Raw genomic sequence first — 17,706 nt, 5'->3', positions numbered from 1 at the left:
TGAACGAGCTCTCTCTCAGTCCCATTTCCCCAGACCCTCTCTCTCTGAACGACCTCTCCCTCAGTCCCATTCCCCCAGACCCTCTCTCTGAACGAGCTCTCCCTCAGTCCCATTCCCCCAGACCATCTCTCTGAACGACCTCTCCCTCAGTCCCATTTCCCCAGACAATCTCTCTGAACGAGCTCTCCCTCAGTCCCATTCCCCCAGAACCCTCTCACTCTGAACGAGCTCTCCCTCAGTCCCATTTCCCCAGACCCTCTCTCTCTGAACGAGCTCTCCCTCAGTCCCATTCCCCCAGACCCTCTCACTCTGAACGATCTCTCCCTCAGTCCCATTCCCCCGGACACACTCTCTCTGAACGAGCTCTCCCTCAGTCCCATTCCCCCAGACCATCTCTCTGAACGACCTCTCCCTCAGTCCCATTCCCCCAGACCCTCTCACTCTGAACGAGCTCTCCCTCAGTCCCATTCCCCCAGACCCACTCACTCTGAACGAGCTCTCCCTCAGTCCCATTCCCCCAGACCCTCTCACTCTGAACGAGCTCTCTCTCAGTCCCATTCCCCCGGACACACTCTCTCTGAACGATCTCTCCCTCAGTCCCATTCCCCCGGACACACTCTCTCTGAACGAGCTCTCCCTCAGTCCCATTTCCCCAGACCATCTCTCTGAACGAGCTATCCCTCAGTCCCATTTCCCCAGACCATCTCTCTGAACGACCTCTCCCTCAGTCCCATTCCCCCAGACCCTCTCTCTCTGAACGACCTCTCCCTCAGTCCCATTTCCCCAGACCCTCTCTCTCTGAACGAGCTCTCCCTCAGTCCTATTTCCCCAGACCATCTCTCTGAACGACCTCTCCCTCAGTCCCATTCCCCCAGACCATCTCTCTGAACGAGCTCTCCCTCAGTCCCATTCCCCCAGACCCTCTCTCTCTGAACGAGCTATCCCTCAGTCCCATTCCCCCAGACCCTCTCTCTCTGAACGACCTCTCCCTCAGTCCCATTTCCCCAGACAATCTCTCTGAACGAGCTCTCCCTCAGTCCCATTCCCCCGGACCCTCTCTCTGAACGAGCTCTCCCTCAGTCCCATTTCCCCAGACCATCTCTCTGAACGAGCTCTCCCTCAGTCCCATTTCCCCAGACCCTCTCTCTCTGAATGAGCTCTCCCTCAGTCCCATTCCCCCAGACCCTCTCACTCTGAACGATCTCTCCCTCAGTCCCATTCCCCCGGACACACTCTCTCTGAACGACCTCTCCCTCAGTCCCATTCCCCCAGACCATCTCTCTGAACGACCTCTCCCTCAGTCCCATTCCCCCAGACCCTCTCTCTCTGAACAAGCTCACCCTCAGTCCCCCATTCCCCCGGACACTCTCTCTCTGACCGAGCTCTCTCTCAGTCCAATTCCCTCGGACCCTCTCTCTCTGAACGAGCTCTCCCTCAGTCCCATTCCCCCAGACCCTCTCACTCTGAACGAGCTCTCCCTCAGTCCCATTCCCCCAGACCCTCTCTCTCTGAACAAGCTAACCCTCAGTCCCCCATTCCCCCGGACACACTCTCTCTGAACGAGCTCTCCCTCAGTCCCATTCCCCCAGACCCTCTCTCTCTGAACAAGCTCACCCTCAGTCCCCCATTCCCCCGGACACACTCTCTCTGAACGAGCTCTCCCTCAGTCCCATTCCCCCAGACCCTCTCTCTCTGAACAAGCTCACCCTCAGTCCTCCATTCCCCCGGACCCTCTCTCTCTCTGAACGACCTCTCCCTCAGTCCCATTCCCCCAGACCCTCTCTCTCTGACCGAGCTGTCCCTCAGTCCCATTCCCCCGGACCCTCTCTCGCTGAACGAGCTCTCCCTCAGTCCCATTCCCCCGGACCCTCTCTCTCTGAACAATCTCTCCCTCAGTCCCATTCCCCCGGACACTCTCTCTCTGAACGAGCTCTCCCTCAGTCCCATTCCCCCGGACCCTCTCTCTCTGAACGAGCTCTCCCTCAGTCCCATTCCTACGGACCCTCTCTCTCTGACCGAGCTCTTCTTCAGTCCCATTCCCCCAGACCCTCTCTCTGAACGAGCTGCCCCTCAGTCCAATTCCCCGGACCCTCTCTCTGAACGAGCTGCCCCTCAGTCCCTTTCCCTGGACCCTTTTCTCCGCACAAGCTCTCCCTCAGTCCCATTCCCCTGGACCCTCTCTCTCTGAACGAGCTCTCCCTCAGTCCCATTTCCCCAGACCATCTCTCTGAACGAGCTCTCCCTCAGTCCCATTCCCCCGGACCCTCTCTCTGAACGAGCTCTCCCTCAGTCCCATTTCCCCAGACCATCTCTCTGAACGATCTCTCCCTCAGTCCCATTCCCCCAGACCCTCTCACTCTGAACGAGCTCTCCCTCAGTCCCATTTCCCCAGGACCCTCTCTCTGAACGAGCTCTCCCTCAGTCCCATTCCCCCAGACCCTCTCTCTCTGAACGAGCTCTCCCTCAGTCCCATTTCCCCAGACCATCTCTCTGAACGATCTCTCCCTCAGTCCCATTTCCCGAGACGCTCTCTCTCTGAACGACCTCTCCCTCAGTCCCATTTCCCCAGACCATCTCTCTGAACGACCTCTCCCTCAGTCCCATTCCCCCGGACCCTCTCTCTCTGAACGAGCTCTACCTCAGTCCCATTCCCCCAGATCCTCTCTCTCTGAACGAGCTCTCCCTCAGTCCCATTCCCCCAGATCCTCTCTCTGAACGAGCTCTCCCTCAGTCCCATTTCCCCCGGACCCTCTCTCTGAACAAGCTCTCCCTCTGTCCCATTTCCCCAGACCATCTCTCTCTGAACGAGCTCTCCCTCAGTCCCATTTCCCCAGACCATCTCTCTCTGAACGAGCTCTCCCTCAGTCCCATTCCCCCAGACCCTCTCTCTCTGAACGAGCTCTCCCTCAGTCCCATTTCCCCAGACCATCTCTCTGAACGACCTCTCCCTCAGTCCCATTCCCCCAGACCCTCTCTCTGAACGACCTCTCCCTCAGTCCCATTCCCCCAGACCCTCTCTCTCTGAACGAGCTCTCCCTCAGTCCCATTCCCCCAGACCCTCTCTCTCTGAACGAGCTCTCTCTCAGTCCCATTCCCCCAGACCGTCTCTCTCTGAACGAGCTCTCCCTCAGTCCCATTTCCCCAGACCATCTCTCTCTGAACGAGCTCTCCCTCAGTCCCATTTCCCCAGACCCTCTCACTCTGAACGAGCTCTCCCTCAGTCCCATTCCCCCAGACCCTCTCACTCTGAACGAGCTCTCCCTCAGTCCCATTCCCCCAGACCCTCTCTCTCTGAACGACCTCTCCCTCAGTCCCATTCCCCCAGACCATCTTTCTGAACGAGCTCTCCCTCAGTCCCATTTCCCCAGACCATCTCTCTGAACGAGCTCTCCCTCAGTCCCATTCCCCCAGACCCTCTCACTCTGAACGAGCTCTCCCTCAGTCCCATTTCCCCAGACCATCTCTCTGAACGATCTCTCCCTCAGTCCCATTCCCCCAGACCCTCTCACTCTGAACGAGCTCTCCCTCAGTCCCATTCCCCCAGACCCTCTCTCTCTCTGAACGAGCTCTCCCTCAGTCCCATTTCCCCAGACCATCTCTCTGAACGATCTCTCCCTCAGTCCCATTCCCCCGGACCCTCACTCTCTCTGAACGAGCTCTCCCTCAGTCCCATTTCCCCAGACCATCTCTCTGAACGATCTCTCCCTCAGTCCCATTCCCCCAGACCCTCTCACTCTGAACGAGCTCTCCCTCAGTCCCATTCCCCCAGACCCTCTCTCTCTGAACGAGCTCTCCCTCAGTCCCATTCCCCCAGACCCTCTCTCTCTGAACGAGCTCTCCCTCAGTCCCATTCCCCCAGACCCTCTCTCTCTGAACAAGCTCATCCTCAGTCCCCATTCCCCCGGACACACTCTCTCTGAACGAGCTCTCCCTCAGTCCCATTCCCCCGGACACTCTCTCTCTGACCGAGCTCTCTCTCAGTCCCATTCCCCCGGACACTCTCTCTCTGAACGAGCTCTCTCTCGGTCCCATTCCCCCGGACCCTCTCTCTGAACGAGCTCTCCCTCAGTCCCATTTCCCCGGACCATCTCTCTGAACGAGCTCTCCCTCAGTCCCATTTCCCCAGACCATCTCTCTGAACGAGCTCTCCCTCAGTCCAATTCCCCCGGACCCTCTCTCTCTGAACGAGCTCTCCCTCAGTCCCATTTCCCCAGACCATCTCTCTGAACGAGCTCTCCCTCAGTCCAATTCCCCCGGACCCTCTCTCTCTGAACGAGCTCTCTCTCGGTCCCATTTCCCCAGACCATCTCTCTGAACGAGCTCTCCCTCAGTCCAATTCCCCCGGACCCTCTCTCTCTGAACGAGCTCTCCCTCAGTCCAATTCCCCCGGACCCTCTCTCTCTGAACGAGCTCTCTCTCGGTCCCATTCCCCCGGACCCTCTCTCTGAACGAGCTCTCCCTCAGTCCCATTTCCCCAGACCCTCTCTCTCTGAACGAGCTCTCTCTCGGTCCCATTCCCCCGGACCCTCTCTCTGAACGAGCTCTCCCTCAGTCCCATTCCCCAGACCATCTCTGTGAACGAGCTCTCCCTCAGTCCCATTCCCCCAGACCCACTCACTCTGAACGAGCTCTCCCTCAGTCCCATTTCCCCAGACCATCTCTCTGAACGACCTCTCCCTCAGTCCCATTTCCCCAGACCATCTCTGTGAACGAGCTCTCCCTCAGTCCCATTCCCCCGGACCCTCTCTCTGAACGAGCTCTCCCTCAGTCCCATTTCCCCAGACCATCTCTCTGAACGAGCTCTCCCTCAGTCCCATTCCCCCAGACCCTCTCTCTCTGAACGAGCTCTCCCTCAGTCCCATTTCCCCAGACCATCTCTGTGAACGAGCTCTCCCTCAGTCCCATTTCCCCAGACCATCTCTCTGAACGAGCTCTCCCTCAGTCCCATTCCCCCAGACCCTCTCTCTCTGAACGAGCTCTCCCTCAGTCCCATTCCCCAGACCATCTCTGTGAACAAGCTCTCCCTCAGTCCTATTCCCCCGGACCCTCTCTCTCTGAACGAGCTCTCCCTCAGTCCCATTCCCCAGACCATCTCTGTGAACGAGCTCTCCCTCAGTCCCATTCCCCCAGACCCACTCACTCTGAACGAGCTCTCCCTCAGTCCCATTTCCCCAGACCATCTCTGTGAACGAGCTCTCCCTCAGTCCCATTCCCCCAGACCCACTCACTCTGAACGAGCTCTCCCTCAGTCCCATTTCCCCAGACCATCTCTGTGAACGAGCTCTCCCTCAGTCCCATTCCCCCGGACCCTCTCTCTGAACGAGCTCTCCCTCAGTCCCATTCCCCCAGACCCACTCACTCTGAACGAGCGCTCCCTCAGTCCCATTTCCCCGGACCCTCTCACTCTGAACGAGCTCTCCCTCAGTCCCATTCCCCAGACCATCTCTGTGAACGAGCTCTCCCTCAGTCCCATTCCCCCAGACCCACTCACTCTGAACGAGCTCTCCCTCAGTCCCATTTCCCCAGACCATCTCTGTGAACGAGCTCTCCCTCAGTCCCATTCCCCCGGACCCTCTCTCTGAACGAGCTCTCCCTCAGTCCCATTCCCCCAGACCCACTCACTCTGAACGAGCGCTCCCTCAGTCCCATTTCCCCAGACCCTCTCACTCTGAACGAGCTCTCCCTCAGTCCCATTCCCCCAGACCCACTCACTCTGAACGAGCGCTCCCTCAGTCCCATTTCCCCAGACCCTCTCTCTCTGAACGACCTCTCCCTCAGTCCCATTTCCCCAGACCCTCTCTCTGAACGACCTCTCCCTCAGTCCCATTTCCCCAGACCCTCTCTCTGAACGACCTCTCCCTCAGTCCCATTTCCCCAGACCCTCTCTCTGAACGAGCTCTCTCTCAGTCCCATTCCCCCGGACCCTCTCACTCTGAACGAGCTCTCCCTCAGTCCCATTTCCCCAGACCATCTCTGTGAACGAGCTCTCCCTCAGTCCCATTCCCCCGGACCCTCTCTCTGAACGACCTCTCCGTCAGTCCCATTTCCCCAGACCATCTCTCTGAACGATCTCTCCCTCAGTCCCATTCCCCCAGACCCTCTCACTCTGAACGAGCTCTCCCTCAGTCCCATTCCCCCAGACCCTCTCTCTCTGAACGAGCTCTCCCTCAGTCCCATTCCCCCAGACCCTCTCACTCTGAACGATCTCTCCCTCAGTCCCATTCCCCCAGACCCTCTCTCTCTGAACGACCTCTCCCTCAGTCCCATTTCCCCAGACCATCTCTCTGAACGAGCGCTCCCTCAGTCCCATTTCCCCAGACCATCTCTCTGAACGAGCTCTCCCTCAGTCCCATTCCCCCAGACCCTCTCTCTCTGAACGACCTCTCCCTCAGTCCCATTTCCCCAGACCATCTCTCTGAACGAGCGCTCCCTCAGTCCCATTCCCCCAGACCATCTCTCTGAACGAGCGCTCCCTCAGTCCCATTTCCCCAGACCATCTCTCTGAACGACCTCTCCGTCAGTCCCATTTCCCCAGACCCTCTCTCTGAACGAGCTCTCCCTCAGTCCCATTCCCCCGGACCCTCTCTCTCTCTAAACGAGCTCTCCCTCAGTCCCATTCCCCCAGACCCTCTCTCTCTGAACGAGCTCTCCCTCAGTCCCATTTCCCCAGACCATCTCTCTGAACGATCTCTCCCTCAGTCCCATTCCCCCAGACCCTCTCACTCTGAACGACCTCTCTCTCAGTCCCATTCCCCCGGACCCACTCTCTGAACGAGCTCTCTCTCAGTCCCATTTCCCCAGACCCTCTCACTCTGAACGAGCTCTCTCTCAGTCCCATTTCCCCAGACCATCTCTCTGAACGATCTCTCCCTCAGTCCCATTTCCCCAGACCCTCTCACTCTGAACGAGCTCTCCCTCAGTCCCATTCCCCCAGACCCTCTCTCTCTGAACAAGCTCATCCTCAGTCCCCATTCCCCCGGACACACTCTCTCTGAACGAGCTCTCCCTCAGTCCCATTCCCCCGGACACTCTCTCTCTGAACGAGCTCTCCCTCAGTCCCATTCCCCCAGACCCTCTCTCTCTGAACAAGCTCATCCTCAGTCCCCATTCCCCCGGACACACTCTCTCTGAACGAGCTCTCCCTCAGTCCCATTCCCCCGGACCCTCTCTCTGAACGAGCTCTCCCTCAGTCCCATTTCCCCAGACCCTCTCACTCTGAACGAGCTCTCTCTCAGTCCCATTCCCCCGGACCATCTCTCTGAACGATCTCTCCCTCAGTCCCATTTCCCCAGACCCTCTCACTCTGAACGAGCTCTCCCTCAGTCCCATTCCCCCAGACCCTCTCTCTCTGAACAAGCTCATCCTCAGTCCCCATTCCCCCGGACACACTCTCTCTGAACGAGCTCTCCCTCAGTCCCATTCCCCCGGACACTCTCTCTCTGAACGAGCTCTCCCTCAGTCCCATTCCCCCAGACCCTCTCTCTCTGAACAAGCTCATCCTCAGTCCCCATTCCCCCGGACACACTCTCTCTGAACGACCTCTCCCTCAGTCCCATTTCCCCAGACCCTCTCTCTGAACGAGCTCTCTCTCAGTCCCATTCCCCCAGACCATCTCTCTCTGAACGACCTCTCCGTCAGTCCCATTTCCCCAGACCATCTCTCTGAACGAGCTCTCTCTCAGTCCCATTCCCCCAGACCATCTCTCTGAACGAGCTCTCTCTCAGTCCCATTCCCCCAGACCATCTCTCTCTGAACGACCTCTCCGTCAGTCCCATTTCCCCAGACACTCTCTCTCTGAACGAGCTCTCCCTCAGTCCAATTCCCCCGGACCCTCTCTCTCTGAACGAGCTCTCTCTCAGTCCCATTCCCCCGGACCCTCTCTCTGAACGAGCTCTCTCTCTCAGTCCCATTCCCCGAGATCCTCTCTCTCTCTGACCGAGCTCTTCTTCACTCCCATTCCCCGAGACGCTCTCTCTGAACGAACTCTCCCTCAGTCCCATTCCCCCAGACCATCTCTCTGAACGAGCTCTCTCTCAGTCCCATTCCCCGAGATCCTCTCTCTCTCTGACCGAGCTCTTCTTCAGTCCCATTCCCCGAGACGCTCTCTCTGAACGAGATCTCCCTCAGTCCCATTCCCCCAGACATCTCTCTGAACGAGCTGCCCCTCAGTCCAATTCCCCGGACCCTCTCTCTGAACAAGCTGCCCCTCAGTCCCTTTCCCTGGACCCTTTCTCTCCGCACAAGCTCTCCCTCAGTCCTATTCCCCCGGACCCTCTCTCTTTGAACGAACTCTCCCTCAGTCCCATTCCCCCAGACCCTCTCTCTCTGAACGAGCTCTCCCTCAGTCCCATTCCCCGAGACCATCTCTCTGAGTGACCTCTCCCTCAGTCCCATTCCCCCAGACCCTCTCACTCTGACCGAGCTGTCCCTCAGTCCCATTCCCCCGGACCCTCTCTCTCTGAACGAGCTCTCCTTCAGTCCCATTCCCCCGGACACTCTCTCTCTGAACAAGCTTTCCCTCAGTCCCATTCCCCCAGACCCTCTCTCTCTGAACGAGCTCTCTCTCAGTCCCATTCCCCCGGACACTCTCTCTCTGAACGAGCTCTCCCTCAGTCCCATTCCCCCGGACCCTCTCTCTCTGAACGAGCTATCCCTCAGTCCCATTCCCCCAGACCCTCTCTCTGAACGAGCTCTCCCTCAGTCCCATTCCCCTGGACCCTCTCTCTCTGAACGAGCTCTCCCTCAGTCCCATTCCCCCGGACCCTCTCTCTCTGAACGAGCTCTCTCTCAGTCCCATTCCCCTGGACCCTCTCTCTCTCTGAACGAGCTCTCTCTCATTCCCATTCCCCCGGGCCCTCTCTCTCTCTGAACGAACTCTCTCTCATTCCCATTCCCCCGGACCCTCTCTCTCTCTGAACGAGCTCTCTCTCAGTCCCATTCCCCTGGACCCTCTCTCTCTCTGAACGAGCTCTCTCTCATTCCCATTCCCCCAGACCCTCTCTCTCTGAACGAGCTCTCCCTCAGTCCCATTCCCCGAGACCCTCTCTCTCTGAACGAGCTCTCCCTCAGTCCCATTCGCCCGGATCTTCTCTCTCTGAACGAGTTCCCCTTCAGTCCCATTCCCCCAGACCATCTCTCTGAACGAGCTCTCCCTCAGTCCCATTCCCCCGGACCCTCTCTCACTGAACGAGCTCTCCCTCAGTCCCATTCCCCTGGACCCTCTCTCTCTGAACGAGCTCTCCCTCAGTCCCATTTCCCAAGACCATATCTCTGAACGAGCTCTCCCTCAGTCCCATTCCCCCGGACCCTCTCTCTCTGAACGGGCTCACCCTCAGTCTCATTCCCCCAGACCCTCTCTCTCTCTGAACGACCTCTCCCTCAGTCCCATTCCCCCAGACCCTCTCACTCTGACCGAGCTGTCCCTCAGTCCCATTCCCCCGGACCCTCTCTCGCTGAACAATCTCTCCCTCAGTCCCATTCCCCCGGACACTCTCTCGCTGAACAATCTCTCCCTCAGTCCCATTCCCCCGGACACTCTCTCTCTGAACGAGCTCTCCCTCAGTCCCATTCCCCCGGACCCTCTCTCTCTGACCGAGCTCTTCTTCAGTCCCATTCCCCCAGACCATCTCTCTGAACGAGCTGCCCCTCAGTCCAATTCCCCGGACCCTCTCTCTGAACGAGCTGCCCCTCAGTCCCTTTCCCTGGACCCTTTCTCTCCGCACAAGCTCTCCCTCAGTCCCATTCCCCCGGACCCTCTCTCTCTGAACGAGCTCTCCCTCAGTCCCATTCCCCCGGACCCTCTCTCTGTGAACGAGCTCTACCTCAGTCCCATTCCTCCAGACCATCTCTCTGAACGAGCTCTCCCTCAATCCCATTCCCCCGAACCCTCTCTCTCTGAACGAGCTCTCTCTCAGTCCCATTCACCGGACCCTCTCTCGCTGAACGAGCTCTCCCTCAGTCCCATTCCCCCAGACCATCTCTCTGAACGAGCTCTCCCTCAGTCCCATTCCCCTGGACCCTCTCTCTCTGAACGAGCTCTCCCTCAGTCCCATTCCCCCAGACCATCTCTCTGAACGAGCTCTCTCTCAGTCCCATTCTCCTGGGTACTCTCTGAAAGTGCTGTTCCCTCTATCCCACTTCCTTTCTCTTTTCCCGTCAACTGCTGAAACATGAGATCAGTCCTATCTGAACTGTTCCCTTTCAGGTGCCGATCCCCCTGCCTCATGTACTGCTGGATTTTATTGCCGGCGTCTGGCAGTGGTGGCCTCATTCTCCACCCTGCAGTCGTTGCTAGAGACCTACTGTGTGCCGCTGTTCTCCTTACCTGTCCCTGCCAGTCTGTGGTGTTCACCAAGATGATGCTCTCTGGCAGCTGGTCGTCTGATATTAGGATCTGATTCAGCTGGTCGTAAACAGACTTACGAGGGACCTAAGCAGCAAACAAAGGAGTAACTGCTGACATCAGTGACTTGCTACAGATAGAGAAATTTACCTATTCCTGGTGTTTGGAATATATTGAAGGGAAGATGTTTCTGGGGGAAGGGAGCACGTTTATTCAGAGTACTCCCTTTCCCTGTTGGAAAAAAAATGCTCATCAACGTCCTGAGTGACATTTTTGGAGGGAGCATCCTAATTTCCTCATTGCAGCAGGGCATTAAGAGATGCCTGGGCAGAGCACACAGGCTTTGTAATCCTCTAAATTCTGGGTTTGGGCAGGACAACAGGAAATTCTGTCCTCTGATATTGCCAGTCAATATCCTTCAGACCTGACCTTGCTCCAGTATGCGCACTTTCACTGACCCTGAACATGTGTGATAAACCAACATGCATGACCGAGGCCAGGTCAAACAGCTTGCACATACTGCGCTCTACTCAGTTGTCATCGACTTTTCCAAATTCCCATTTCCCACAGTTGCAACTGAAATGAAAAATGGATGAGTGTCTGATATCACAGCTTTAAGCTAATTAATCTTAGATTAATTTAATCTAATTCATTCTGGCTGTTACAAAAAATGTGGAGTGATGCTTTGTAACACAGACTGATGGCCCATTCAGGAGTCAGCGCCTGAAAGGGACTAGATGGATGAACATTTCAGTCAGGTAACTCATCAAACCCTCTGACCGAGGTTCCCAGCAGATTTCCCAGCTGTGGCCTGTGGGGCAGCGGTGTGGAGGGGCGGGGGTGTGGGGCAAGCCTCACTCCAGAGGTCTGAGCACAAAGTCTAGCTGACACTCCTAGTGCAGTACTGAAGGAGCGCTGCAGTGTCGGAGGGTCAGTACTGAGGGAGTGCTGCACTGGCAGAGGGTCAGTACTGAGGGAGCGCTGCACTGTCAGAGGCTCAGTACTGAGGGGGTGCTGCACTGTCAGAGGGTCAGTACTGAGGGGGTGCTGCATTGTCAGAGGATTAGTACTGAGGGAGTGCTGCACTGTCAGTAGCACTATCTGGGCTCTGACATGATGACTTTCTGGACAAGATACTGGAGCGGAGATAGGAACATTGGAAGATAGGAACAGGAGTAGGCCATTCAGCCCCTTGAGCCTGTCCCGCCATTCAATGAGATCATGACTGATCTGCAGCCTTACTCCATATCCCTGCCTTTGGCCCATATCCCTTAATATCTTTGCACAAAAATCTATCTATCTCAGATTTAAAATTAACAACTGTTCTAGTTTCAACTGCTGTTTGTGGTAGCGAGTTCCAAACCTCTACCACCCTTTGCGTGAAGAAGTGCTTCCTAACATCTCTCCTGAATGGTCTGGTCCTAATTTTTAGACTATGCCTCCTAGTTTTAGAATCGCCAACCAGTGGAAATAGTTTATCTTTATCTAGCCTGTCTTTTCCTGTTAATATCTTGAAGACTTCAATCAGATCACCCCTTAACCTTCTAAATTCTAGCGAAAACAGGCCTAATTTGTGTAATCTCTCCTCGTAACTTAACCCCTGTAGTCCAGGTATCATTCTTGTAAACCTACGTTGCACTCCCTCCAAGGTCAACATATCCTTCCTAAGATGTGGTGCCCAGAACTGCTTGAAGACGGTACCTGTGCAACTGTATCCGAGCAAAGCCGTGACTTCACGGGATGGGGACTAAACTGGGAGGTGTGTGGGAAAAAGAACTGATATTCTGATTAACCTGAGTGTTGAATCTGGAGTCTGGTAAGCACTCGCTGTCGAAACTGCTGGCTCTGTCACCTTGTGTCTTTGTGTTGTGCCGATCTTTCAGCGAGGTGCTCCTGGGCCGTCGCAGCTGTCTACTTTCTGACTTACTGAATGGGGGAAATAAGAAGAATGATTTCAGTAATTCCTGAGAGAACAAAATGAACCATCCATAAATAATCAAATATCAGCATTCACCTCCCGGTGCGGTCATCACTGCTGCAGCTACTTTAGTATTACAGTGGAAGGGCTTGGGATAAATCCAGGACATCTAGTGTCTAAAGTTGGAAGAGCACAGTTTGCTAAAATAGGGCTGTCAAACTGCAGCCACTGGCCACATGTGGCCCACAAAGGACCACTGGACTCAGTATCCACTCCCTCCCCCACCGATAAAGCCAAGTACAGCAGGAACATGGGTAGATCACCACCTTGAAGGCACACACCATTCAGGACTTGGAAAGATATCACCGTTCCTTCATTGTCCCTCCCTTAAGCAGTGGGAGTACTTGCACTGCACGGACTGCAGTGGTTCAAGAAGAAAGGGCAACTCAGGATGGGCAATAAATGCCCAATGCCCATCCCAAGAAAAAAATGATGATAAAAACACAATCAGACAAGATCAGCAACTTGATATACAATATAAACTACCGACAGTACCCTGGCTCCATGGGAACTATGTAACATCTCTTCTCTTTGGCCTCCTTGTCTCGAAAGACAATGGGTAGGCGCCTGGAGGTGGTCAGTGGTTTGTGAAGCAGCGCCTGGAGTGGCTATAAAGGCCAATTCTAGAGTGATAGACTCTTCCACAGGCGCTGTAGATAAAATTGGTTGTCGGGGCTGTTACACAGTTGGCTCTCTCCTTGCGCTTCTGTCTTTCTTCCTGCCAACTGCTAAGTCTCTTCGACTCGCCACTCTTTAGACCCGCCTTTATGGCTGTCCGCCAGCTCTGGCGATCACTGGCCACTGGCAACTGACTCCCACGACTTGTGGTCAATGTCACAGGACTTCATGTCGCATTTGCAGATGTCTTTAAAGCGGAGACATGGACGGCCAGTGGGTCTGATGCCAGTGACGAGCTCGCTGTACAATGCGTCCTTGGGATCCTGCCATCTGCCATGCGGCTCACATGGCCAAGTCATCTCAAGCGTCGCTGGCTCAGTAGGGTTTATATGCTGGGGATGTTGGCCAACTCGAAGACTTCTGCGTTGGAGATATGGTCCTGCCACCTGATGCCAAGCATTCTCCAAGAGGCAGTGAAGATGGAAAGAGTTGAGACGCCGCTCTTGGCTGACATACGTTGTCCAGGCCTCGCTGCCATAGAGCAAGGTACTGAGGAAACAGGCTTGATACACTCAGACCTTTGTGTTCCGTGTCTGTGCGCCATTTTCTCACATCCTCTTGGCCATTCTGGACATAGCAGCAGATGCCTTTCCCATGCGCTTGTTGATTTCTGCATCGAGAGACAGGTTACTGGTGATAGTTGAGCCTAGGTAGGTGAACTCTTGAACCACTTCCAGAGCGTGGTCGCCGATATTGATGGATGTAGCATTTCTGACGTCCTGTCCCATGATGTTTGTTTTCTTGAGGCTGATGGTTAGGCCAAATCGTTGCAGGCAGCCGCAATCCTGTCGATGAGTCTCTGCAGACACTCTTCTGTGGGATGTTAAAGCAGCATCGTCAGCAAAGAGGAATTCCCTGATGAGGACCTTCCGTACTTTGGTCTTCGCTCTAAGACGGGCAAGGTTGAACAACCTGCCATCTGATCTTGTGTGGATAAAATTCCTTCTTCTGAAGACTTGAACGCATGTGAGAGCAGCAGTGAGAAGAAGATCCCAAACAGTGTAGGTGCGAGAACACAGCCCTGTTTCACGCCACTCAGGATAGGAAAGGGGTCTGATGAGGCACCGCTATGCTGAATTGTGCCTTTCATATTGTCATGGAATGAGGTGATGATACTTAGTAGCTTTGGTGGACATCCAATCTTTGCTAGTAGTCTGAAGAGACCACGTCTGCTGACGAGGTCAAAGGCTTTGGTGGGATCAATGAAAGCAACGTAGAGGGGCATCTGTTGTTCACGGCATTTCTTCTGTAGCTGGCGAAGGGAGAACAGCATGTCAATGGTGGATCTCTCTGCTCGAAAGCCGCACTGTGCCTCAGGGTAGACATGCTCAGCCAGCCTCTGGAGTCTGTTTAAAATGACTCGAGCGAAGACTTTTCCCACTATGCTGAGCAGGAAGATTCCATGGTAGTTGTTGCAGTCACTGCAGTCACCCTTGTTCTTAGAGAGGGTGATGATATTGGCATCACGCATGTCCTGTGGTACTGCTCCCTCATCCCAGCACAGGCAAAGCAGTTTATGGAGTGCTGAGAGTATAGCAGACTTGGCACTCTTGATTATTTCAGGGGTAATGCCATCCTTTCCAGGGGCTTTTCCACTGGCTAGAGAATCAATGGCATCACTGAGTTCCGATTTTGTTAGCTGTTCAGCCAGCCCATCCATGACTGGCAGAGACTGGGCTGCATTGAGGGTGTTATCAGTGACAACATTGTCCCTGGAGTACAGTTCTAGGTAGTGCTCCACACAGCAGTCCATTTGCTTGCGTTGGTCAGTGATCGTTTCCCCAGATTTAGACTTGAGTGGGGGCGATCTTCTTGATGGTTGGCCCAAAAGCTCTCTTCATGCCATCATGCATTCCTCTGATGTTTCTGATGTCGGAGGCCAGCTGAATACGACTGCGTAGCCATTTGCACAGTGCTCGGCTATTCTTTGTGCAGTGCTTCTGGCTACTTTAAGTGCTACAGATGTTAACTCGCTGTAACCAACAAAGACAAAAAGCTTGGACAACCCAATACTGAAGAGCAGTATTGGTTAACTAGGAGGATTGGTTAACTAATCTGCTGCTGTATTTTTACCTTTGTGGACAGGGAATTACAGTTTGAAAAATGTTTGACAAGGCTTCACATCTGGGATTAAGAGTTAGGATAAAGGGGTCAAGGAATTGGAGGTAAAGGGTGACACGGGATGGAATTCTCTGAGGCTTGAGAAAAGCTACAATCAGGTTACCTCTGACTTGGATATGGTTAGCTGGGGGGATATGGGGACAAGTTGGGGCTGGGGGATATGGGGAGATGAGGTTGAGGGATATGGGGAGGTGAGTTTGAGGGATATGGGGAGGTGAGGTTGAGGGATAAGGGGAAAAGGTGGGGTTGAGGGATATGGGGAGAAGGCGGGGTTGAGGGATATGGGGAGAAGGCAGGGTTGAGGGATATGGGGAGAAGGCAGGGTTGAGGGATATGGGGAGAAGGCGGGGTTGAGGGATATGGGGAGAAGGCGAGGTTGAGGGATATGGGGAGAAGGCGGGGTTGAGGGATATGGGGAGAAGGTGAGGTTGAGGGATTTGGGGAGAAGGTGAGGTTGAGGGATATGGGGAGAAGGTGGGGTTGAGGGATATGGGGAGAAGGTGGGGTTGAGGGATATGGGGAGAAGGTGAGGTTGAGGGATTTGGGGAGAAGGTGAGGTTGAGGGATATGGGGAGAAGGCGAGGTTGAGGGATATGGGGAGAAGGTGGGGTTGAGGGATATGGGGAGAAGGTGAGGTTGAGGGATTTGGGGAGAAGGTGAGGTTGAGGGATATGGGGAGAAGGTGGGGTTGAGGGATATGGGGAGAAGGTGGGGTTGAGGGATATGGGGAGAAGGCGGGGTTGAGGGATATGGGGAGAAGGTGAGGTTGAGGGATATGGGGAGAAGGTGGGGTTGAGGGATATGGGGAGGTGAGGTTGAGGGATTTGGGGAGAAGGTGAGGTTGAGGGATATGGGGAGAAGGCGGGGTTGAGGGATATGGGGAGGTGAGGTTGAGGGATATGGGGAGAAGGTGGGGTTGAGGGATATGGGGAGAAGGTGAGGTTGAGGGATTTGGGGAGAAGGTGAGGTTGAGGGATATGGGGAGAAGGTGGGGTTGAAGGATATGGGGAGATGGTGGGGTTGAGGGATTTGGGGAGAAGGCGGAGTTGAGGGATTTGGGGAGAAGGTGAGGTTGAGGGATTTGGGGAGAAGGTGAGGTTGAGGGATTTGGGGAGAAGGTGAGGTTGAGGGATTTGGGGAGAAGGCGGGGTTGAGATATTTGGGGAGAAGGTGAGGTTGAGGGATTTGGGGAGAAGGTGAGGTTGAGGGATATGGGGAGAAGGTGGGGTTGAAGGATTTGGGGAGAAGGTGGGGTTGAAGGATTTGGGGAGAAGGTGGGGTTGAAGGATTTGGGGAGAAGGTGAGGTTGAGGGATATGGGGAGAAGGTGAGGTTGAGGGATATGGGGAGAAGGTGGGGTTGAGGGATTTGGGGAGAAGGCGGGGTTGAGGGATTTGGGGAGAAGGTGAGGTTGAGGGATATGGGGAGAAGGTGGGGTTGAGGGATTTGGGGAGAAGGTGGGGTTGAGGGATTTGGGGAGAAGGTGGGGTTGAGGGATTTGGGGAGAAGGTGAGGTTGAGGGATATGGGGAGAAGGTGGGGTTGAAGGATTTGGGGAGAAGGTGGGGTTGAGGGATTTGGGGAGAAGGTGGGGTTGAAGGATATGGGGAGAAGGTGAGGTTGAGGGATATGGGGAGAAGGTGGGGTTGAGGGATTTGGGGAGAAGGCGGGGTTGAGGGATTTGGGGAGAAGGCGGGGTTGAGGGATTTGGGGAGAAGGTGAGGTTGAGGGATATGGGGAGAAGGTGGGGTTGAAGGATATGGGGAGAAGGTGGGGTTGAAGGATATGGGGAGAAGATGTTGTCACCTATCGTATAAGTAATAAGGTTAGGACTAACAAAGTGTGTTTTTTTTTAATTAGTGGAATTTATTAAGGACTTTAGATTGTCGTGGGTAGTGTTATGAAATAGAACAAGGCTTCTAGCGTAATTAGTATTTTTTAATTAAAGGAAGAAACAAAGTAATTTAAAGGTAAGTCATGGCAGGAGATCTCGTACCCGTGATCTGCTCCTCCTGCGCTATGTGGGAAATCAGGGACGCTTCCAGTGTCCCTGACCACCATGTGTGCAGGAAGTGTATCCATCTGCAGCTACTGGCTACCCGCATTATGGAGCTGCAGGTCGACTCACTGTGGAGCATCGGCGATGCTGAGATCATCGTGGATAGCACACTTAGCGAGGTGGTCACACCGCAGGCAAATGCTGCAAAGGCAGGAAGGGAATGGGTGACCACCAGACAGAGTAGAGGAAGGCAGGTAGTGCAGGAGTCCCCTGTGGCCATCCCCCTCTCTGACAGATATACTGCTTTGGGTACTGTTGGGGGACATAGCTCAGGGGAAAGCAGCAAGAACCAAGTTCATGGTACCAAGGGTGGCTCAGCTGCACTGGAAGGGAGGAAGAAGAATGGGAGAGCTATGGTGATAGGGGATTCTATTGTAAATGATTCAGATTGGCGTTTCTGTGGCTGCAAACGTGACTCCAGGATGTTATGTTGCCTCCCTGGTGCTCGAGTCAAGGATGTCACGGAGCAGCTGCAGGATGTTCTGAAAGGGGAGGGTGAACAGTCAGAGGTTGTGGTATACACTGGTACC

The 17,706-nt window shown here is 54.8% G+C and overlaps 1 protein-coding gene across 2 annotated transcripts in view; it reads right to left on the bottom strand.

Annotated features, from left to right (window-relative positions):
* si:ch211-126j24.1 (phosphofurin acidic cluster sorting protein 1) overlaps window positions 1-17,706 on the bottom strand; it is an 862,277-nt gene that overhangs the window by 452,017 nt on the left and 392,554 nt on the right. For both annotated transcript variants that reach the window (XM_068028323.1, XM_068028324.1), the window contains exons 13-14: window positions 12,136-12,268; window positions 10,325-10,429 (exon numbers count right to left, since the gene is read on the bottom strand). In XM_068028323.1, the coding sequence (XP_067884424.1) occupies window positions 10,325-10,429; window positions 12,136-12,268 (238 nt within the window). The remainder of the gene's footprint in view (window positions 1-10,324; window positions 10,430-12,135; window positions 12,269-17,706) is intronic.

The sequence above is a fragment of the Heterodontus francisci genome, chromosome 3 (genome assembly GCF_036365525.1).
Source record: "Heterodontus francisci isolate sHetFra1 chromosome 3, sHetFra1.hap1, whole genome shotgun sequence".
In the NCBI taxonomy this organism is placed as follows: Eukaryota; Metazoa; Chordata; class Chondrichthyes; order Heterodontiformes; family Heterodontidae; genus Heterodontus; species Heterodontus francisci.
This window is presented reverse-complemented; position numbering and strand designations above follow the sequence as displayed.